General features: G+C 36.5%; 1 protein-coding gene across 1 annotated transcript in view; it reads left to right on the forward strand.

Annotated features, from left to right (window-relative positions):
* HCN1 (hyperpolarization activated cyclic nucleotide-gated potassium channel 1) overlaps positions 1-24218 on the forward strand; it is a 689786-nt gene that overhangs the window by 468181 nt on the left and 197387 nt on the right. Inside the window, exon 4 of the mRNA XM_006865746.1 lies at positions 5998-6216. Within this exon, the coding sequence (XP_006865808.1) occupies positions 5998-6216 (219 nt within the window). The remainder of the gene's footprint in view (positions 1-5997; positions 6217-24218) is intronic.

The raw sequence follows: 24218 nt of genomic DNA on the forward strand, positions 1-24218 counted from the left end.
GTATAGTAAATCATGTGTTTGTCAGATTCAAAATGGTCAATACCAGTCCATTTCAGCTCACTAATGCCTAAGATATCAATGTTGATGCGTTCCATTTCATTTTTGACAATTACCAATTTTCTCAGATTCATACTTCGCACATCCCACCTTCTGATTTTCAATGGATATTTACAGCTGTTTCTCTTCAACTTGAGTGTGGCTCATCAGCAAATGACGGTTTTGTGCGTTTTTGTCCCCTGAGCTTAACTCTATTCACGTCATTGTGGTCAACTCTATTTTGAGGAGGCATTTTTTTCCCCAGTCACATTCTGAGTGCCTTCCCACCTTCTGGTCCTGTATCTGACAATGTTTCTCTTCTATTCATAGAGTTTTCAGTGACTAGCAATTCGGAAGTAGTTTGTCACTCTTTCTTCCTAGTCTGTCTTTGTCTGGAAGCTCATTTGAAACCTGTCCACCATGGGTGACCCTGCCGGTTAGTTAAAATACTGATGGCATAGCCCTCAGAATCACAGCAACTCAAGCCACCACAGCATGACAGACAGACGAGTGGTGGCCGTTTGGTTTTATGTTGATACTGTCACTTTAAATTTTGATGTCAATCCTGATATAATCAAGATACAATTTATATTAGATGAATCTTTTTAAATTCTCAACAATTCTGACTTCTGTCTTTCTTTTAACTTCTCATGAATATGTAATATGTTAAATTCTGCAGTAGCTCATATCTCTTCAAAGCTATAAATCTTTATTGTATATGTTTTAAGTCCTAACATTTTTGCTACTTCAGTTACCTCAGTTCTCATTTCACATCCCTTAAAACTGTAGCAGTGTTTAAACTGACTTATTTTCTAGTCATGTTACACCTGTCTTTTACATCAGGGATTCACCATTGTTGATGGCTTAGACACAATAACAAAGCCTTTCTGTTTAGGATTGTGCGGTGAATTAGAATACATTTAGGCATAACCCTGGCCTTTACTCACTACATGCTGGTAGCTATTCTCTCTGCTTTGATGTCTGTCTCCTGATGTTACCGTATGTCCTCTGGTTGGCAAAATCACTCTTGGTAGAGAATCTCTCCAAAATTCTACTTGGTTAATCTTCCTAAAGCACTGTTACTTCCATTGCTTGCTCAAAAACCTTCCATGGCTTTCTAGTTCATACTAATAAAATTCTGACTCCTCAGATTCTGGCCATCACCTATGTTCCTTAGCATTTTTCTTTTTTAATAGTTATTATTGCTATTATTATTGCTCTTTTCAACTGTACTCCCTTCCTAAATTGTCTCTTTGTTCCAAATTCAGCAATGTATACCAGCAGTTTTACTTGCATGGTGGTAGTGGTGTGCTGTAGAGTCAGTTCTGACTCATAACAACCCTGCATATTGTTTCCAAGGCTGGCAATCTTTACAGGAATAGAAAACCTCATCTTTCAGACATATTAAATTCATTATAAAGTCACTGTAACTAAAAGCATAGACTTGAACAGAAATAGACAGATAAACAGACCACAATAGCAAGACTGGAAAGAGATCCTAATGTATATAGAAACAATATATAACAAAGGAAATTTCATTAATGGGAACATGGTGTTTTATTAAGCCATAAATGGACACAGCAGATAATCCATTTGGAATGAAAGGAAATGTGAGCTTTGCCTTGGTCAATATTCTTTAAAAATCATGTAAGTAAAAGATGCAGTGCAAAATAAAAATTTTAAATCTCACAAGAACACTTTGTTCTTGTTGTTAAGTGCTATCGAGTAGGTTCTGACCCATAGCAACCCTGTACAGGATTTCTGAAGAGCAGCTGGTGAGATTAAACCGCCAACCTTACAGTTCAAACACCTTTGCAGTCTGGCACATTAACCCACAGCACCACACCATAAATAATGTAAGACTTAGACCTTTTTCACCAAGTCAAAGAATCTAGCAGATCTTGATAAAATGCTAGATTTATTTTGTATATCTATATAAAAATTATTAAGTTGTTTATAAGGAGAGTTACATAATTTGAAACTCAACAACATGCAAATGTTGAGTAAATATGTGTCACATATTAATTACAGCATTGATATCTAATTTTTAAAAAGCCATTAAAACTTAGGTGTCTCTGTAGGATAAACACAGAACTGGGAACCACTACATGAGAGAAAGATGAGGCTTTCTGCTCCAGCAAACAATCAAAGCCTCAGAAACCCTATACAGGGTCACTATGAGTCGGAACCAACTCTGTGGCACGTAACAACAGCAAAAGGACTGAACCAAAATGTTTGCACAGAAGAGAAAAAACAATTGGTCAGTATATATGAAATTCTTCTCAAATCCCCTAGTCAGAGAAATAGAAATAAAGTATCAAGGTGTAACAGTTTGTCTCTAAAGAAAATGATGGTAACTAATGATATGGGAAATGTGTAAATTCTGAAATTGCTTTTAGAAAATTAAAGTCTTTTGGATCAATCAGTCTGACAGTATATTTTAAAACCAAATTTAAAATGTTATCCTTTGACCTGACAAATTCACACCTTGAATTCTGCTTAATAGGAATGAAGAAGCCATGTTCAAGGCTGTATACTAGAGAATAACTGGTACTGGCAGAGATTGAAAAATGTCCTCAAACTGATATCCTTACTCTTGAATGTTTTAATAAGGTGGTGTGCAGCAGATTTGCCTAAAGCAAATTTTTTTTCAGTTCTTCACTGTTGTTTCTAGGAGTGTTGATTGTGGATCAAACCAAAATGAAATATTTGACAACATGATTCTTTTCTTGGTCTAGTTGTGAATATTTTTGCTTTCTTTATATTGAAGGCTGCATCTCTCAGATTGTTAATAAGTCTCACTCCAATCCTGATGCCATGTTCTTCTTCATATAATCCGCTTCTCAAATTATTTGCTCAGCATACAGATTGAATTAGCATGGTGTAAGGTACAATCCTGGCACAGACTTTTCTTGGTTTTAAACCATTCAGTACCTGCTGGTTCTTTTTGAACAACTGGACTTTGGTCTATGTATAGGTCCCTCAACATCACAATGAAATGTCTGAAACACCAACCCTTCATAATATTATTTATAGTTTGCTATGATCCAAAAAGGAGACCTGGTGATTACATAGTGATTACTAGCTGGGATGCTAATCTCAAGGTCAGCAGTTCAAAACTACCAGCGGTTCTGCAGGAAAAAGGTGAGGCTTTCTGCTCCTGTAAAGATTTACAGCCTCAGAAATTCCATACAGGGTCGCTATGAATTGGAACCAACTCCACAACACATAACCACCACCACTACTATGATCCACACACTTGAATGTCTTTGCAAAATCAATAAAGAAGCAAGTAAACATCTTTCTGATATTCTTTCAGCCAAGATCATCTGACATCAGCTATGATAGCTTTCATTCCACAAACTTGTCTAAATCCAGTTTGAATTTCTGACAATAACCTGTAACTGTACTGTTCAAACTGCCTTTTAATTATCCACAGCAAAATTTTACTTTGCTGTGATATTAATGATATTGTTCTATGGTTTACACATTCTGTTGTATCACCTTTCTTTGGAACTGGCCCAAATGTGGATATCTTCTAATTGATTGTCTAGGTAGCTGTTTTGAAAATTTCTTGGCTTAGATGAGTGTCTCAAGTACTTCATCGGTTTACTGAAACATTTCATTTTGTGATACCTCAATTCCTGGACGCTTGATTTTGCCAATTCCTTCAGTGCGGCTTGGACTTCTTCTTTCAATACCATCAATTTCTGATCATATGATAAGTCTTGAAATGGTTGAACATCGACTAGTTGACTAGTTGTTTTTGTTACAGTGACTGTGTATATCTTTTCCATTGATGTTGTCTGTCTGTGTCATTCAATATTTTGCCCATAGAATCCTTCAGTATTGCAACCTGAAGCTCAGGTTTTTTGTATCAGTTCTTTCAGTTTGAGACATGTTGAGCATGTTCTTCCTTTGTGTTTTTGAACTCCAGGTCTTTGCAAATTACTTGATAATATTTTATATTGTCTTCTTTAGCTGTCCTCTGAAATTTTCTATTCAGTTGTTTTACGTCATCATTTCATATAGTTTGTTTAGCTTCTCTACATTCAAGAGTAAGTTTCAGAGTCTCTTCTGATACTTATTTTGGTCTTTTATATTTCCTGTCTTCTAAATAACTTTCTATCAGGTGTTATTGATGCCATCCACAACTCTTTTGATGTTCAGTCATTACTGTCTAATGGGTCAACTCTGTTCTTCAGATGGTCTCTAAAATCAGATGGAATATGGTGGTGGCTGTGTGCTGTGGAGTCAATTCTGACTTAGAGCCACCCTGTACAGGGTTTCCGAGGCTGTAAATCTTTACAGGAGCAGAATGCCTCATCTTTCTTCAGTGGAACAGCTGGCAGTTTCGAACTGCTGACCTGGCAGTTTGCAGCCCAATTCGTAACCACTACACTGCAAGTTCCTTCAGATGGGATATATTCAGGGCCATATTTTGGCTCTTTTGTACTTGTTTTAATTTTTTCAGCTTCCACCTGAACTTAAATATGAGTAATTGATGGTCTGTTCCATTGGGTTCCCCTGGCCTGGTTTTGGCAGATTACATTTTATCCACCGTCACATTCTATTTAAGGTATCTGAGAGCGACTGGTAGGTTTGAACTGTCAACCTTGTAGTTATCAGTTCAGTGCTTATCCTACAATGGCATCAACATTGTCTTTAAAATATGGTGCATAAATTTGAATAATAGTTATATTAACTGGTCTTCTTTGTAGACATACGATATTTTCTTATCATAGACAGCTTTGTGCTTCAAGATAGATTATGAGATGCTCTTTTTGACTGATGTGATGCCAGTCCTCTTCAATTTGTCATTCTCAGCATAGAAAACCAGATGACTGTTCAATTCAAAAAGGCAAATACCTATCCATTTTAGCTCACTAATGTCTATGATATCAATCTGCCATTTTATTTTGATTATTTTCATTTTTCCTAGATTCATAATTTGCACATTCACATGCTGATTATTAATGGATACTTGCCACTGTTTTTGTCTCATTTTTTTGTTATGTCCCATTAACAACTGAGAGTCTTGAAACCTTTGTTCTAGCCACATCATTAACTCTACTTTGAGGAGGAAGTTTTTTTCCAGTCATATTTTGAGTGTCTTCCAATCAGAGGAGCTCATTTTCTAGCACCACTTCAGACAATGTTCCACTGCTATGTATAAGATTTTCAGTGATTTACCTTCAGAAGTGATCCACCTCTCTTGATTCATAGTCTGTCTTAGGCTGGATGCTCCACTCAAACCCGTCCACCATGAGTGGCCTTGCTGGTATTTATAATACTTGTAGCATAGATTCCAACAGTAACACATAAACTACCACAGCATGACAAACTGACAGACAAGTGGCAGAGAAAACCCTATAGAGATGTCATGAGTCAGAATCAACTCCAAGGCAAGGAGTTTATTATCAAAACATGTTTGTTTGTTTACTTTTTATTTTAGAAGGGCAATAGGATTAGCAAAAGGACAAATAAATCCACTTGGATTTTTAAATCTGAATATAATTTTAACACCAGCAACAAAATTCCTATCTTTAGGCCAATATCCTTCACAGCCATCTTCTGCATTTTTCAGCTTATGAATATAATATTAGAGAATTGTGAAATTCTTAAAACTTTAACATGAATCCACCAACATTATTCATTTCTATATTTTTAAGTGACACTCACATTATCTCCACAAAAGTAATTTAAGATTTAGATTAAGAAAACATAAAACCAAGTACAAAAGCAATGTATAGCTTAACAATAAATTATTTCTATTTTGTCATATGAAAAAATGAAGTCAATTAATTAGTAATTTGAGAGATGCACATGTGTAAACTGCCCCATTACAAGGGTGTTTCCCCATATTCATTATTCTATTCTGTTTTTCTCTGCAGCTCATACTCATTTTTCATCCTATTGACCTAATGCCTTAATCTCCTTTCTTTTTCTCTTCTGTTTCAGAACGATTCTTGGGGAAAGCAATATTCATATGCACTCTTTAAAGCTATGAGTCACATGCTGTGCATTGGGTATGGAGCCCAAGCCCCAGTCAGCATGTCTGACCTCTGGATTACTATGTTGAGCATGATTGTAGGGGCCACCTGCTATGCAATGTTTGTTGGTCATGCCACAGCTTTAATCCAGTCTTTGGATTCTTCAAGGCGACAATATCAAGAAAAGGTAATTTGTTTTGTTAAAACAAAGATCATAGTAAGCCAAATTTATTTTGAATTTTGTTAAATATTTGATTTGTAACACTTCTTACTAGAAAGTCAAAGTGTTCCAAAGATGAGAAATTCTCCAGAGATCCATTGGTTGGTTGTATACTACCAAGTCAGTTACAATTGTAATTTTTTTACAGGAGCAGAAAGCCTTATCTTTCTCCCATGGTGCACTGGTACACACAAACTACTGATCTTGAGGTTAGCAGCCCAACTCCTTCTCCACTAAACTACCAGAGCTCCTTACAAAGATTCATACATCCCATTTTCTGCACATAGCCATGACAATGGAGCTAGAATAGTTTTATCCTAAAAATTTACATTAAAACACAGTGCCTAGACTGACCTTGGAGTTTCTCTTTCTGGGAATTAACTGCCCATAGCTAATTCTTTAACTGAGCAGAATGCTTAAGGCAAGCATTCCTAACACAATAAACTAGACTCCTGGTACGGTGCTGCAAGATTAGCACTGCTCTGAGAACCACAAGGTCCACAGATCAAACTCACCAGCTGCTTCTCAGAAATCTGTATTGGTGGTGGTAGTTTTGTGCCGTGGAGTTGGCTCAGACTCATAATGACCCTGTACAGGGTTTCTGAGGCTGTAAATCTTTACGGAAGCAGAAAGCCTCATCTTTTTCCTGCGGAACAGCTGGTCGTTTCGAACTGCTGACCTTGTGGTTCGCAGCCTGATTCATAAACCTTACACTACCAGAGCTCCTTTCGCTGTTATTCAGAATGACATATTGTATTAGGCAAATCTGCTGCACAAGACCTTTATAAAGTGTTGAAGAGCAGAGATGTCAGCTTGAGGACTAAGGTGCGCCTGACCCAAGCCATGGTATTTTCAGTAACCTCATATGGATGTGAAAGCTGGACAGTGAATAAGGAAGACCATAAAAGAATTGATGCCTTTGAGGTTATGGTATTGGAAGAGAATATTGAAAGTGCCATGGACTGCCAAAAGAACCAATAGATCTGTTTTGGAAGAAGTACAACCAGAGTGCTCCTTGGAGGCCAAGGTGGCCAAACTTCGTCTATCATACTTTGGACATATTGTCAGGAGGGACCAGTGGTTGGAAAAGGACATCATGTTTGGTAAGATGGAGGGTCAGAGAAAAAGAGGAAGACCCCCAACTAGATGGATTGGCATTGATGGACTTAAGTGTGGCAACAATAGTGAGATTGGCCCAGGATCGGGCAGTGTTTCATTGTGCTGTGCATAGGGTCATTATGAGTCAGTACTGACTCGATGACACCTAACAACAACAGCACTGGAACTACCTCTTGGTCTATGTACAGGTTCTTCATGAGCACAATTAAGTGTTCTGGAATACTCAGTCTCTGTAATGCCATCCATTGTTTGTCATAATTCACACAATGGTAAGCTTTTGTGTAGTCAATAAAGCACAATTAATACATCTTTCTGGTATTGCATTTGGCAAATCTGCTGCATAAGACCTCATTAAAGTATTCAAGAGCAAAGATGTCAGTTGGAAGGCGATGGTATGCCTGATCCAAGCCAAGGTATTTTCAATATTCTCATATGCATATGAAAGTTGGACAATGAATAAAGAAGACCATAGAAGAACTGATGCATTTGAATTATGGTGTTGGAGGAGAATATTAAAAGTACCATGGACCACCAAAGAGCAAACAAATCTGTGTTGGAAGAATTATAGCCAGAATGCCCCTTGAAAGCCAGGAAGGCCATACTTTGTCTCATACTTTGAACATACCAGGAAGGACCAGTGCCTGAAGAAGGACATTGTGCTTGGTAAAATGGAGGGTCAGTGAAAAAGAGGAAGGCTCCCAATGAGATGGATTGGCATAGTGGCAACAGCAATGGTCTCAAGCTCAACAACAGTTGTGAGCATTGGGCAGTGTTTTGTTCTGTTGTGTATAAGGTCTCTTTAAGTCGGTACCGACTTAACAGCACCTAAAAACAGCAACAATGTAGAGTCAGAATCAACTTGTCAGCCGTGGATTATTGTTTGAATTAAAGGTGGCTTTCAGGAAAGCATTTTTCTCAAAACACAGGTTCAAAAGATCATTTCAGGGCAATGACCTAGGTAGGTCATTCCAACCTCTTTGAAACCCAGAAATCTAGGTTCACAAGGATCATAAACTCAGTTTCACAGTTTTATCTGCAATACCTCAAACCAGCTTGTTTGTAAATTAACTTACTTGTGTTTAGACTAGCTAAACAACCTGTATCAAAAATATAATGAAATGAAATATTTAGAAAAATCATAATCTGTTTTCATATTTTGATGTATTTTCAGTAAGATCACCACGAGTTTTAATTGTTTCCAGGTTTCTCTCTTAAACAATGAAATCAAAACAAATAACACAAAAAGACTTTGTAGCTACAGAAAAAAGATAGTTAAATGTTTCAAAATGTGTGTCGCTGATTTCATGTATCAAGATCTATACCAGTTCCACAGTTAAAATGATATAAACTGCCTCCTGTTATACATTAGAAAAATGTTTTCGCATATTAAATGTAAAGAGATTTCCATTGGCATATGTCCTTTGTGCCTCTTTACATTCCATATGCATAATTTATGTTACAATACATATGCTTAGTTGAACATATGGTTCCCTTATACCTAGATAAGTCACTACACCCTCTAATCTAAAAGAACACATATCAGCTGTCATCATATAATCTTATTCACAATATGTTAATTAAAGTGATCATTGCTCTGAACTTTTCTCAAAAGAGAAAGAAAGTAAATATACAATGATTTATTTATTGGTTCTTTTTATCATAGGCTAAATCATTCTAGCAGGACTAAACTTTAGTTAATGGGACAGAACTTGCATTCTCAATCTAGCATCACCAATTTTGAGATCAAGACACAAGAATATTGCTTAGCTAAAGGAAGACTTCACAATTCCAGAGCTCTGTTGAAAATCCCAGATTATCGCATGCACCATGTTGAGGGTATTTTTTTAGGTAATGATAACAATGATTCTAGAATACTTCTGATGAGTAATAACAATCTAGGCTTGTAATTCTTTTTAAAAGAAGCAAAGATCATTTTTTGTTTTTGCATTATTTACATAAGTTTCCAATACTGTAATTACATAATATGAGAAAGGAAACCTAAATACTTTATTTCTCATGAATGTAATTACACTTTCACCAACTATTACAGTGAGCAAATGGTTATTATATTACTGATGCAATGAAAAGATGAATGACCAAAATTAATCTGAGTTTCATTTAAAAGTAAAATCTCCAATTGAATAGAAAAGAACAAAGAATATAGTTAGGGAGAAGAGATTGTATGCAAGGATGGATTAAACTGAAAATTATACTTTCTACAGTATTGAGGTTGAAAATTATACTCTTAATGGTATTTTGACTCATTTTATGGAACCTAATATGCATGTGAAATCTGGACAGTGAATTAGGTAGATCTTAGAAGAATTGACACATTTGAGCTATGATATTGGAGGAGAATATTGAAAGTGCCACGGGCTGCCAAAAGAACCAACAGATCTGTGTTGGAAGAAGTGCAGCCAGAGTGCTCCTTGGAGGCCAGGATGGCCAAACTTCGACTCTCATACTTTGAATGTATTGTCAAAAGGGACCAGTTGCTGGAGAAGGATATGTTTGGTAGGGTGGAGGGTCAGAGAAAAAGCGGAAGACCTCTAGCAAGATGGATTCTCAAAGTGGCAGCATCAATGGGCTAAAGTGTGGCAATAATTGTGAGGTTGGCCCAGGTCCAGGCAGTGTTTCCTTCTGTTGTGCATAGGGTTACTCTGAGTTGGTACCAACTCGATGGCACCTAACAACAGCAACAAGTTTAAAACAAGATATATTTGATGCTTTTACTACACTGTTTCCTTTTCTCTTTGAGTTGCTATTTTTAGATAATAAATGGTCCTTTCTCTCCCCAGCTTTTTTGTCTGCATCTTCACTACATATTTGTATTAAAACAAAAAACAAAATATAAACTCATAAGTACTTTATATAGGTTTCCATTTCTGTAAATATTTATAGGAAAATAAAGTCTATTTCTCCCATGGTGTGGCTGGTGGGTTTGAACTGCCAACCGTGCAGTTAGCTGTCTAGTGCTGATCCTACAGTACTACCAAGAATTCCTTTAAAAGCCTTTAATTACCAAGATTGCACTGATTGATAAGTGAAACCACTGATAAGTGAAACCACCATTTTGATGTTATTCTGCTTGCTATACAAATCAAGTTAAACGTAGGAATCTAATGTCTTCAACTTCGTCATCATAGATATTTACAGGCAAATGTATGGTGTTTGCCACAATAGTACAAGAGTTCTAAATAATAGAAAACAAGGTTGCAGGAGTAACCCTTTATTTATTATACTTTGACATTCCCAACAGCTGATTAAAAGAATATGATTACATTTTTGGTAATTATATTATAAATCCAAACCAAGATTTGTCAAGAAGCTTGGGTCTAAAACTATTTCTTTTTAATTAAACCAATAGTAAAGGAGCTCTGGTAGCATAGTGGTTATGAATCAGACTGCAAACCTCAAGGTCAGCAGTTCGAAACTACCAGCCATTCCGTGGGAGAAAGATGAGGCTTTCTGCTCCTGTAAAGATTTACAGCCTCAGAAACCCTGTACAGGGTCGCTATGAGTTGGAACCGACTCCACAGCACATAACAACAGCAATAACATATTTGAAGACTTATCTGAAAATATTATGATACTTTAATTTTTTCTTAGGAATGATATATGTCTAATCTTCTCTTCACAACCTACTAGTTCACAACCTACTTCACATACAGTAATATTGATTTGTAGGAATTTTTGTTTATATGTGTGTTATTTAGTCATATTTTAAAAATACTTTATTTTCATTAATATTTGTGTTTAGGTGTATCGGGACCATCTATTACAGATGCCTGCAAAATTAATACTGAGGCTGTTTTCATTATCATGTACCTATTAATAACACAAAGTGTGTGGCTGTAGGATAAGCATTGGACTCCTAACTGCAAGGTCAATGTTTCAAACCCACCTGTTACTCCTCAGAAAACCTATAGAGGGTCACTATGAATTTGAACAGCATTTAACAACAACAAAGTCGCTCTCAGAAACCCTATAGAGTCAGAACTGACTTGACGGTATTTACTAACAATAATGAAAACTAATAACATATCTATATAAAGGAAGCAAACTCCCAACTTATAAAATTTATAGTAGCCACTCAGGTAACTGCTGAAATTCAACCCATGTACTCTGTAGTTCACTTCTAGACATAACATTCTACAACCTGTGCATACTCATGATCCAATTTTGAACAAGTCTAGTTGGCTGAAAGTAATCCTATCCCTTATTTTAGTTTGCAATGAACTCATCTTCCCTAGGGAAAAACTATTCATTCTGGATCTCCCAACCTGACATGGTTCTATCATCCCAAACAGTAGCATAAGGCTCACTGTCCATTACCATATAATATGCAAACTCTAATATTCTGGCCAAGTTATAGGCTCTATCACCATGAGATTGTGAAAAAAGTTATTGTCATCATCATTATTTCTTTCTTTATTTTTTTGACAAAAAAGTGAATGATGATTTTGATACTACTACATTGCTGGGTAAACTATGATTTGATTAACACGTTATGTTGCTTAATTTCATGGCTGTCATGCTTTGTATTCCTTTACATTTCAGATAGCTAGGTTTTCTGCTTCTCTAGGATATATAGATTTTTCTGGTGTGAGAGGAATGATATTTAAACTGTGCCCATCCTCATAAGTCCCCAAGTGTTTTCCTTCAGATTAGCAGTAAGCTACATGGATACTTTAGCTGGTTCATTGAACAAGCATTTCTGAAACAATTTTAATTTTTGTCTTCAGTTGTGATTTTAATTATTAGTAGTGAGGTTAATTCTTTTTTAAATGGAGACTCCCTTAAAACCCATGTCTTATTTTTGTTTTTGATTTCTTTGGAGCTTTGCTTAAATTGTTCAGTTCTCTCCATTTTAAGTCACAAAATACATATGCTCAATGCAGTAAATAGGTTGCTTGTGTTGTTGTTTTTGTAAGATTCTGTAGAGTCAGTACCACCTCACAGCAATCTTATGCACAACAAAACCAAACATTGCCTAGTCCTGTGGCAACTTCACAATCCTTGCAACGCATGAGCCCATTGCTGTTGTTACTGTACCAATCCATCTCATTGGAGGTCTTTGTCTTTTTGGTAGATCTTCCACTTTATCAAGCATGATGCCCTTTTCCAATGACTAGTCCCTCCTGACAATATATCCAAAGTATGAGAGACGAACACTGACCATTCTGGCTCCTAAAGAGCATTCTAGCTGTATATCTTCCAACACAGATTTGTTTGTTCTTTTGGAAATACATGGTACTTTTAGTATTGTCCTCCAACACCATAGCTTAAATGAATCAACTTTTCTATGGTTTTGTTTATTCACTGTCCAAATTTAACATGCATATGAGGTTATTTAAAATATCATGGCTTGAGTCAGGTACACCTTATTCCTCAACCTGACATCTTTGCTCTTGAATACTGTAAAGAGGTCTTACGCAGAAGATTTGCCTAATGCAATGCTTAGTTTGATTTCTTGACTACTGCTTCCATGAGTTGATGGAAGCAAAATGAAGTCTTTGACAGCTTCAATCATTTCTCCAATTATCTTGATATTTATTAGTCCAGTAAGGATTTTTGTTTTCTTTACATTGAGGTGCAACATATACTGAAGTTTGTGATCTTTGATCTTCATTAGTAAGTATTTTACACCTTCTTGGCTTTTACCAAGCAAGGTTGTATCATCCTCACATCACAGTCTGTTAATGTGCATTCCACGTTTTTCTTCATAAAATACAGCTTCTCAAATTATTTGCTCAGCATACAGCCTGAATAAGTATGGTAAATATGGTAAAGGGTTGCAACCCTGCCACACACCTTTCTTGATTTTAAATAATTCAGCATTCCCTTGTTCTGGTGAAATAACTGGCTCATGAGCATAATTAAGTGTTTCGGAATACTAATTATCTGTAGTATAGCAGAGAATATATACTGACTATTGCTTGTCATGGTACACACAATTGAAAGCCTTCGCATATTCAATAAAGCACAGGTAAACATATTTCTGGTATTCTCTGCTTTCAGGCATGATCTATCTGATGTCAACAATGATAATCCTTGTTGCATGTCCTCATTTGAACTCAGCTTGACCCTCTGGCATTTCCCTGTCAATGTACTATTGCAGTAGTTTTTGAATTATAGTTAGCAAAATTTTTCTTGCTTGTGATATTAATGATATTGTCTGATGATTTCCATGTTGTTTTGGGTCACCTCTCTTGGGAATGGCATAAACATGGATCTCTTCCAATAAGTAAGACAGGTAGCTGTCTTCAACATATCTTGGTTTAGATGAATGTGTGTCTCCAACAGTGCCTCGATTTGTTGAAAAATATCAAATTTGTAGTCTATCAATTCCCAGAGCCTTTTTCTTTGCCAATGCCTTCAGTGCATCCTGGACTTCTTCCTTCAGGACCATTGTTTTATGATCATATGCTACATCTGGAAATGGCTGAACATCAACCATTTATTTTTGGTTCAGTGATTCTGTGTATTCCTTACATCTTCTTTTGATGCTTTCTGCATCATTCAATATTTTGTCCATAGAATGTTTCAATATTACAAATCAAGTGTTGAAATTTTTTATTCAGTTCTTTCAGTTTGAGAAATGCTGAGCATGTTTTTCCTTTTTGGTTTTCTAACTCCAAGTCTTTGCTCATTTTATTATATTACTTGACTTTATCGTCATGATTTTCCCTTTGAAATTTTGTATTCAGCTCTTCACGTCCTCATTTCTTCCCTTTGCCTTAGCATCTCTACACTGGAGAGCAAAATTTATAGCCTTTTCTGACATCCATTTTGATTTCATTCTTTCTTGTCTTCTTAATGACATTTTGCTTTCATCCTGTATGATGTTCTTGATATCATCCCACTATTATTCTGGTCTTCAGTCATTAGTGTTTAATGTATTAATTCTGTTCATGAGATGATCTCTAAATTAAGGTTGTATATGCTCAAAGTCAGATTTTGTCTCTCTTGTACAAGCTCTAATTCTCTTCAGCTTCAGTGTAAACTTGCATATGAGCAATTGATAATCTGTCTCTGGTTTTGTTTTGGCTGATGAAATGTAGCTTTCCCACTGTCTCTTTTCATGTAGTCAATTTGACTTATGTGTAATCCTGGTGGTGAGGTCCATATGTGTAGTTACCTTTTATGTTGTTTAAAAAGGTATTTACAATGAAGAAGTCATTCACCTTGCAACATTCTCTCACACAATCTCCAGCATCATTTCTATCACCAAGGCCATATTTTCTTACTACATATCCTTCATTTTTGTTTACTACTTCTGCATTTCCCCAGTAATTATCAATATGTCTTAATTGCATGCTTGATCAATTTCAGACGGAAGATGTGATTCTATTCAATTTCAGTATAACTGGTTATGGTGTTTGGAGTAAATTTGAATAAAATTTTCTTAACTGATTTTCCTTGTAGGCATATATATATATATATATATATTATCCTATCACAGACAGCACAGTACTTCAAGATAGACTTTGAAATGTTTGTTTTGATGATAAATGTGATGCCATTCTTCCTCAATGTGTCGTTCCCAGCAAAGGAAGCTGTGTGATTATCAGATTCAAAATGGTCAATATCAGTCCATTTCAGCTCACTAATGCTTAGGAAACTGATCTTTATTCATTATATTTCATTTTTGAGAACTTCCAGTTTTCCTAGGCTCATACTTCTCACATTCCATTTTCCAAATATTCATGGATGCTTAAGGGTGTTTCTCTTCATATTAAGTTGTGCCCCATCAGAAAATCTTTACTCCCAAAATCTTCACTTCATCCTTGTCATCACAGTTATCTCTACTTTGAACAGGCATTTCTTCCCAGTTGTGTTTTGAATACCTTCCAAACTGTGGGGCTCATTTACCATGGCTATGTCTCACGGAAGCAGCAGCCAAGAGATCAAACGACGTATTGCATTGGGCAAATCTGCTGCACAGGAACTTTTTAAAGTGTTGAAGAGCAGAGATGTCAGCTTGAGGACTAAGGTGCGCCTGACCCAAGCCATGGTATTTTCAATAACCTCATATGGATGTGAAAGCTGGACAGTGAATAACGAAGACCATAGAAGAATTGATGCCTTTGAATTGTGGTGTTGGAGGAGAATACTAAAAGTGCCATGGACTGCCAAAAGAACCAATAGATCTATTTTGGAAGAAGTGCAGCCAGAGTGTTCCTTGGAGGCCAAGATGGCTAAGCTTCGTCTCTCATATTTTGGACATATTGTCCAGAGAGAACAGTCGCTGAAGAAGGATGTCATGCTGGGTAAGATGGAGGGTCAGAGAAAAAGAGGAATACCCCCAACGAGATGGATCAGCCAGGTGGCATCATTGATGGCGTCAAGTGTGGCAGCTGTGGTGAGGTTGGCCCAGGATCAGACATTGTTTCATTCTGCTGTGCATGGGGTCGCTATGAGTCAGTTCTGACTCGATGGCACCTGACAACAACAACAACATGTCTGAGAATATTCTGACGTAGTCATCATGCTTTGATATTCAATATTCTGGTGCTTTTTGACAATGTCCCATTGCTATTCATATGGTTTTCAGTGACTAAATATTCATAAGTAGTTTGTCACTCCTTCTTCCTAGTCTGGCTTAGTCTGGAAGCTCACCTGAAACCTGTGTACTCTGGGTGACCCTCCTGATATTTAATATACTTGTGGCCTACCTTCCAGAATCTCAGCAACATGCAAGTGACCACAGTATGGCAAACTGTTAGATGAGTGGTGAAAATAGGTTGCTTATTTCCTGCAAAAATTAAGTTTGGCTATAAGTTAAATTCTTCCCTATACTCACCCAGGACTTTTTCAGTTTAGAAACTAGAAGTTGGGGAGGTGAGCTTGATCCTTAAGTTTTTTTCTGTTTTTCTTCTTAAGCCCAGAAGCTGCTGAATGTTTTCCCATCAGGACACAAGAAAAAAGCTATTATTTATTTTTTAAACTTTTTGTTGTAAATTGAGTGAAAATTTATGGACAGGATCATCGGTTTTACATTCAACAAATAACACACTTTGCTTCATCTCAATAATTGTAAACCCCTTCATGAAACAATAGCTATCCCTCTCCTCCCTGTCGTTCCCATCTCCATTCCACCCACCTTCCCATCCATTCTCAACTTTGCCCTTTGGTACATATTTCCGCTTTGATTTTGAATGGCTGAGTTTTCCAGCATGCATAGTACCTTACTAGTGTTGGTATTCCTCCTAAATACCTATCTACTGCTTGGCTGAAAGTTGAGTCATGAGAGTGGGTTCCTTTCCAGATTTGAATGGTTATCAAGGACCAGAGTCTCAGGTTCCTCCAGTCTCTTTCTGCCCAGTAATCCCAGTCTTTTGTCTGTTTGTTTTAATGATTTTGTATTTTGTTCCACATGTTCTGCATCTTTATCCAGACCCTTCTGATGTGATATCTTACAGAGTAGTTGGCAGTGGTATCTGGGTACTATCTAGTTCTTCTGGTCTCGGAGTCACAGAGACAGATGTTCACATGTTCCATCCCATTGGACTAATTGATTATAAGCATCTTCATTCCTCAACTCTCTTCTTTACTTTGTACATGGAGAGACCAATAGCTATACCTTAAATGACCATTCAGGGACTTCTGGTGTTGCACTGTAGGATAAGCATTAGATTATGAACCACAAGGTTGGTGCTTCAACCTTGGAACCCCTATGTAGGGGTGTATGAGTCAGAATTAGCTCAATGGCCCTTAACAAAAATATATAATTTGGGAGTGTGGTGATGCCATATGATAAGCATTGGACTATGAAACATTAGCTGACATAGCTTCTAGAATCTTAGCAACATGCAAGGCACCACAGCACAACAAACTGATAGACAAGTCATAGAAATAGGTTGCTTACTTTCTTGCCAGCAGCTCTGCATGAGGAAAATTAGGCTTTCTGTTTCTGTGAAGATTTAAAGTCTCAGAAACCATATTCAGGGTTACTGTGTGTTGGAACTGACTCAACAGCACTTAACAAAAACAACATATATGATTTAGACCCAAGCCACATATCTCTTAACTATGTGAAGTTATTTCAAAGATTCCCAAATGGTTTTCTTTTCGTTCTTTCTGTTTTTAGGTATTCAAATGTCTTCTTTATTATTTGTAGAATTTATTTATTTACTTTTTCTTTTTAACTTTTCATTATGTACTAGGTGAAGATTTGCATAGCTTATCATCATATCATCAGTTTTGCATACAACAGTTCAGAAACTATTTCTTTCATCTCATTGCTTGCAACCACTTCAATGCAACATAGCTTCTACATCCTCCCTATATTTCCTGTTTCCATTCTTTCTTCTTTCCTAACTCTTTTGAACTTTGTCTTTGTGTAAATGCTGCCCTTTTGATGTTCTAAGGCATGCTTTACCTTACTAGTAATAATGTGTTTCTTGAAGCACTTCTTCCCAAAGACCTGGTGTTAGCAAGTGGTGATGGTGGTGTACCATTGAATTGGTGCTGACTCATAGGAACCATGCTGAGGGTTTTCCATAAATCTTTATGGGAGCAGAAAGCCTGCATCTGTCTCCTGAGGAGTGACTGGTGAATTTGAAGTAGCCCAACACTTAACCACTACCCTACTCCAAAGAGGTAGAGAAGGCTTTTACAGGGCAACCAATCTAGCCAAAGAAATCAGCTCTCTAATCCCATAAACACAATTCTCACTCGACTCTGATCTGGCTGAGTAATTTTGATGAGGTTAAGACTTCAAGGAATCTCGATCCTTGGATGGCCTTTCAAAAATTATAAAGATGCAAATGAGTTGGTGACTCACACAACCAGTATTTGATATTTTTCTCACCAGTACCTCTGAACAGGAGACAGGAAATGTCTTTTCCATTTTAATATCCTTTTAAACTTTAGTACACCTTGCTTTTCAAAGCATCTTCTACAGACAATGACAAGAATCATTCCCTTGTAAAATAAATTTGGGATTATCAATTGAAACAATGCTATTGAAGTTCTTTTGGTATATATGTGTTTGCCTTGGACATTTATTCTTGCACTCTATGGTAATTCTTCATGCATTTAAGGGCTGTATGAAGGTCAGTTTGAACCAAAGGATAGCACCTCAAATTTGCCAGCTGTTCCTCAGAAACCCTATACAAGGTCGCTGTGAATCAGAACTGACTCGATGACATTTTACAACAACAACCACTCAAAGGAATAACCTTTGGGAAATAACATTCACAGGGACTAAACTGGTATTGGATAATTACTTTCTTTTCTAGGTTTCATGAAATAAAACTGCTGTTTGTCAACCTTGCTTCTTTATACTACTGTCTCTTAGTTCACACATTTGGTTGCTTCTGGATAATCAGCTACGATTTCAAGTAGTATAACTCTCTTTCCTGCCAAATAATAATAGTGATAGCAGCTTTTAAGTTTGTGAAATTCCCTTTGTAATGAGCAATAATTTTAACACAATACACATTTTGAACTTGGAATAAAAGGTTTTCAATTCACCTTGATATACTTGATATATAAGAAAGCTTGTTAATGTGAAATTTGAATCCAACCAAATAATTGCCTTAATTACAAGGAAAGGATAAAATCTAAATACCTTTCTACAATGAATAGCGTCTTGAATCCAGGAAGGTGACTGCATCAATTTGAGGCAGGTGCAGAAATGGTTGCTAAAGTGGACTACACTTTCTAATGTTAAGGGCACAAGACACTAAATGAATGTCACTCCTAGCTTCAAATACTGATTATGTTGTATAAAATAAAAAATAACATCTGACTTAGTTTATCGATGAAGATGTTAAACTCTTCCTAAAAGACAAAATTATCAAATTTTGTTCTTCTTTGAAAGAGAATACGTGACTTCCATGAAAGGGACTTTAGTTAAAAAGTTATCATTTCATGTAAGTAGTATATAAAGCATACCAGATTATGATTTACTATCTTATAAAGTATATGCTTTATAATTTTATTTGGGATCATACTGAATTATATAATTTGCTATAATCATACCAAAGATATAGTATCTTTAATCTAGTGATTCAGGACAATATTTTGTTTGTTTTGGAGGTTTTAATTATCCAGAGAGTCTCATACTTTATTTGTAAATGAAAAGACTGTAATCAGAACTATCACAAAAATTGCTTATTCCATGCAAATATGTACATGTTTTCAAATGAGCCTAATCTTCCAAATTATAAGTTAATGACACCTTTATAAAATACAGAAAGAGGCACCAAGGCCACACTCCTGACAAGCTATTCAAATCCCTTTCAAAATGGAGCAGATTTAAATTAATTTAAAACAAATTAGGTTAGGATAAGCATTTTCTTGGTAGTAAGCCCATCAAGCAATTTGGAGGAAGAGGAGTGGTACCAAATCTACTTTCAAACTCCTATAGGTCTCTCAACCAAATCTCTTTCCCAGACAACTGACCATTGTATCAAAACAATATGATTCTTACTTGTAACCCTTCACATTATCCCCCTTTCCCTCCCTTGCATACTTTTAACTCCCTCACCTTTTTTATAGATTCTACTTTTATATTTGGAATACAGATCAAAAGGATGCTGACTCTTCCCAACCTATAGTGGTCTGCTTATTCTGTATATTTGGTAGATGCTGTCTGCCCAGGTGACATATAAGTACTATAATAGGAAGACCTAAGTCTTCTGCTTTTGCGTATGTCAGCCATGTGCCTAGAAACTGCAGCAATATGATATATCAGTTCTTATATGAGAAAGTAAAGTTTAAAGATGGTTATCACAGCCTGGCCTTTTCCCTAACATACAAATAGCAATGCTGGTGTTGCTTCCTGTTGACTGTATTTCAAATCATGATGACCCCATGTGTGCAAAGTCAAACTGCTGCATAGGTTTCCAAGACTGTGATCTTTCAGAAACAAATTACCATACCTTAAATCTGAGATAACTTTAGGTGGATTTGAACCAACACGTTTTCAGTGTGTAATCCAGTGTTTAAGGAGCTCTGGTAGTGTAGTGGTTATGAATCTGGCTGCAAACCGCAGTTTGAAACTACCAGCTGTTCCACGAGAAAAAGATAAGGCTTTCTGCTCCCGTAAAAATTTACAGCCTCAGAAACCCTATTCAGGGTCGCTATGGGTCTGAACCAACTCAACGGCACTTAACAACAATCCAGTGTATAATCATTGTCCCAAAAATAGGTGGGCAAACATTGAACTCTCTTGAAAGTTCTATATCGTAAGTATACTTGAAAATTTCTTCTTCCTCCTCATCTTCATAGTCTACTGCTTATTTCCATGCATATAAACTTATTCGCTATGGTGTTTCAGCAAGTACTTGCTCATTTGCTTAAACAGAGAGCATCCCCTTTTAAAAATTATATTTTCAGTGTGTTTGCCTTTTAGAATTCTGATTATGCTTTGTGCCTCAAAGAAATATCCTAGCAAGGTGCTTTTAATCAGAGTTGGAAGCACTGCTTACTTGATAGATTAATCATGAATGTTTTCTACCTCAGGGTATCAAAACTGATGGAATCCCTTGTCTCAGGGAGATGAATAGGAGAGTTTGTTGAAGGTGTCACATAATTCTGAATCATCAGTATTATTCCATGTAAATATGTGCATGTATCGTCAGAGTAATGTCTGAATAAGGAGAAAGAATTTGTAATGATGGTCACGACAGTTTATAAATAATACAGCTACTCAGTTAAAAAGAAAGCAACCACAACTTTGTATTTTATTTTATCTTTTTAGCAGTTTATCTTCATTACAGCAAGAAATGTTTTTATTTGGGTGGCTAACTTGGTTTACTGTGTTTTGGGGGATTACAATAGTGTTTGTCTACAGCATCACAGAAGGGCTTTGATATTACAATTCATCTTGATCTTGGATAATAATATTGATTCAGAAGTCTTAAATAAAAAAATGGCTTGAGACCCTAATTATAACTAGAATCATACTTAGGTGAAGTTAGAGGTCCAAAATACAGGTGCATTCAGCAAAATATTTCACTTGGTTTTCTTCAAAATTCATAAGTTGTTCCTTACTTCCTTTACAAATGAGAATGCCATGAGCAGAACTCCCGCATAGTTCTTTAATTAGTCAGAAAGATTTCCATTAGGCCACACTATATACTTTTGCTTCCTGGAAGGTAAATTTAACATCTTTTAGTACTGCCAAATGTTCCCTGGTCACAGAGATCTCTCCCAGGAAACAGACAGCAGTGCAGTAGCCTTTGGGTTAGCTTAATGTAGCCACTTGAAAAGCTAACAACATATCAGGTTCCTTGTAGAATAACGATACGTAACATGCTCTGCTGGGAAAATAATTGTTATATTAAATTAGTATTATAATAAACTTTGATGAAAGGCAACAGAGGGAGTTGAAAGCTGTTAATTTAACCAAAGGGAGGAAAATGTTTCCATATATAAATGTTTTATAAACTCCTTTTCAACCACATTCTTATATATACAGCTGAAGAATATTGTATACCCTCTTCTTCAGTGATAATTCCTGTAACAATACTCTATGATATATGATAATGTTTTCCACCTGTATATTGTAAGTATTCATCATTTGAAGACTATGCAAAGCATGGAAGATTGTTCTGTATCTTCATTTAGTTCTGTGACAGATGGATGCTACAGCATATTAAGATTGCTATGATTTTTATGTAGAGTTGTATTGTTCAATATTTTATTTCATTGATTGATCTATGGATTTAATTTTGTAAAAATGCTTTGATTACCATTTGAACTGATCCCCAAAGTTCTCCTTCAAACATTTTGCTTTTATTCTATTTAAGTTTCTTATGTATCATAATACCTAAGTATACTATTAATCATTTTCAAAGACGTCCTGAAGGCACAATGGTTAAACACATGGCTGTCAACCTAAAAGTTATAGTTTGAACCTACCAGCTGCTTCACCAGTGAAAAGATCTGGTTATCTGCCCACAGAAAGATTACAGCCTAGGAAGACCTATGGGACCATTCATTCTTGTGGAGAAGAGTCAGAATGGACTCATTGGTATACTGCAGCAATCACTTTCAAAGTGCAGAAGCTGATGGCCAGACACGTATGATATATAAGAACTTACAAGATACAAGAATCATCCCACATGTAATTCACATTTGGTTAGTCATTTCACTAGATTTTTTTGAAATGGGCCCTGAAGAAATAAGAAATATGAATTTAGAGAGCAGAGATTGAGTCACCAAAAGAGATATGTCTTAGAAAAGAGCCCTAATTTGACCAGACTCCTGGCATTCGGAGTGCCATGTGCCAAGCAAGGCCCAGAAGTGGAAACCTGAGGAGAAAATTGGAAAATATAGTTTGCATGAAGGAAAATCTACTTTGCAGAGAAGAGTGTTAAGTAAGATGGTTTAAGACTCACCTAAGAAGAAGTCCTCAGATTTGATTCCTGGTGAATACACTGTATATAAAGCCGATAACTGTCTGTCAATGGAGACTTGAATGTTTCTCTGATGCTAAACAGAATTGAATAGAGCTTCTAGACCAAGCTAGACTAATGAGAAAGGCCTGGTGAGTGTCATTCTATTAAAAAGGCTGATGTTATATAAATTATACTTGTGATCTATGTTCAAAAATCAATCAATGAAAACCTTGTGAATCAAGATGATAAAAGCAATATTTTGTTCCATTATACATGGGGTCACTAAGTGTTGAAAACTGACTCAATAGCAGCTCACAGCAAAAACATCAACAAAAATATTCTTCAATACTAAAGTAATGATATTGTACATTTAAAAATAGATATCACTTGCAAAAATTAAGCAATGGCACATCATGGTAAGAATTATGTTTTACAAAACTGAATCACAGCAGTTAATGGAATATGGTAGCATCTATGATAATATGGAGCTCTGGTAGCATAGTGGTTACGAATCAGGCTGCGAACTGCAAGGTCAGCAGTTCGAAACTACCAGCTGTTCCGCCGGAGAAAGATGAGGCGTTCTGCTCCCGTAAAGATTAACAGCTTTGGAAACCCTTTGCAGGGTCGCTATGAGTCAGAACCGACTCCATGGCACATAACAACAAAAACAACATAATAAATATTTACTGATAGAAGCATCAGCACAATTATATTAAGCAGCAACTCCAGCCTTTTAATTAGAGTGACACTTTGAATAATAAAATGACTAGAGCTACACTGGATTGCAAACCACAAGGTCAGTGGTTCAAACTCACCAGCTACTTCTCACAAAATCTACATGTTGTTCTTCTTCTTATCAGGTGCCATCAAGTCAGTACCAACTCATAGTAACCTTATGCACAGGAGAACAAAATACTGCCAGATCCTGGGCCAGCCTCACTACTATTGACACGCTTCAGTCCACGGATGCTGCCACTTGGCCAATCCAGCTTGTTGGGGGTCTTCCCCTTTCTAGCTGACCCTCCACCTTACCAAACATGATATCCTTCTCCAGTAACTGGTTGTTCCTGACAGTATGTCCAAAGTATGAGAGACAAAGTTTGGCCATCTTGGCCTCCAAGGGGCACTCTGGCTGCACTTCTTCCAAAATGGGATCTATTGGTTCTTTTGGCAGCCCATGGAACTTTCAATAGTCTGCTCCAACACCATAATTCAAAAGCATCAATTCTTCTACGGTCTTCCTTATTCACTGTCCAGCTTTACATGCTTATGAGGTTATTGAAAATACCATGACTTGGGTCAGGCACACCTTAGTCCTCAAGGTGACATCTTTGCTCAAAAGCTACATGTTGTTGTTGTTGGTAGGTGCCATCAAATCAGTACTGACACATAGCAACCTTGTGCACAGCAGAACGAAACATTGCCCGATCTTGGGCCAGCCTCACAACTGTTGCCACGCTTGAGTCCATCCATGCTGCCACTTGGCTAATGCAT

Source organism: Chrysochloris asiatica, unplaced genomic scaffold (assembly GCF_000296735.1).
Source record: "Chrysochloris asiatica unplaced genomic scaffold, ChrAsi1.0 scaffold00082, whole genome shotgun sequence".
NCBI lineage: Eukaryota > Metazoa > Chordata > Mammalia > Afrosoricida > Chrysochloridae > Chrysochloris > Chrysochloris asiatica.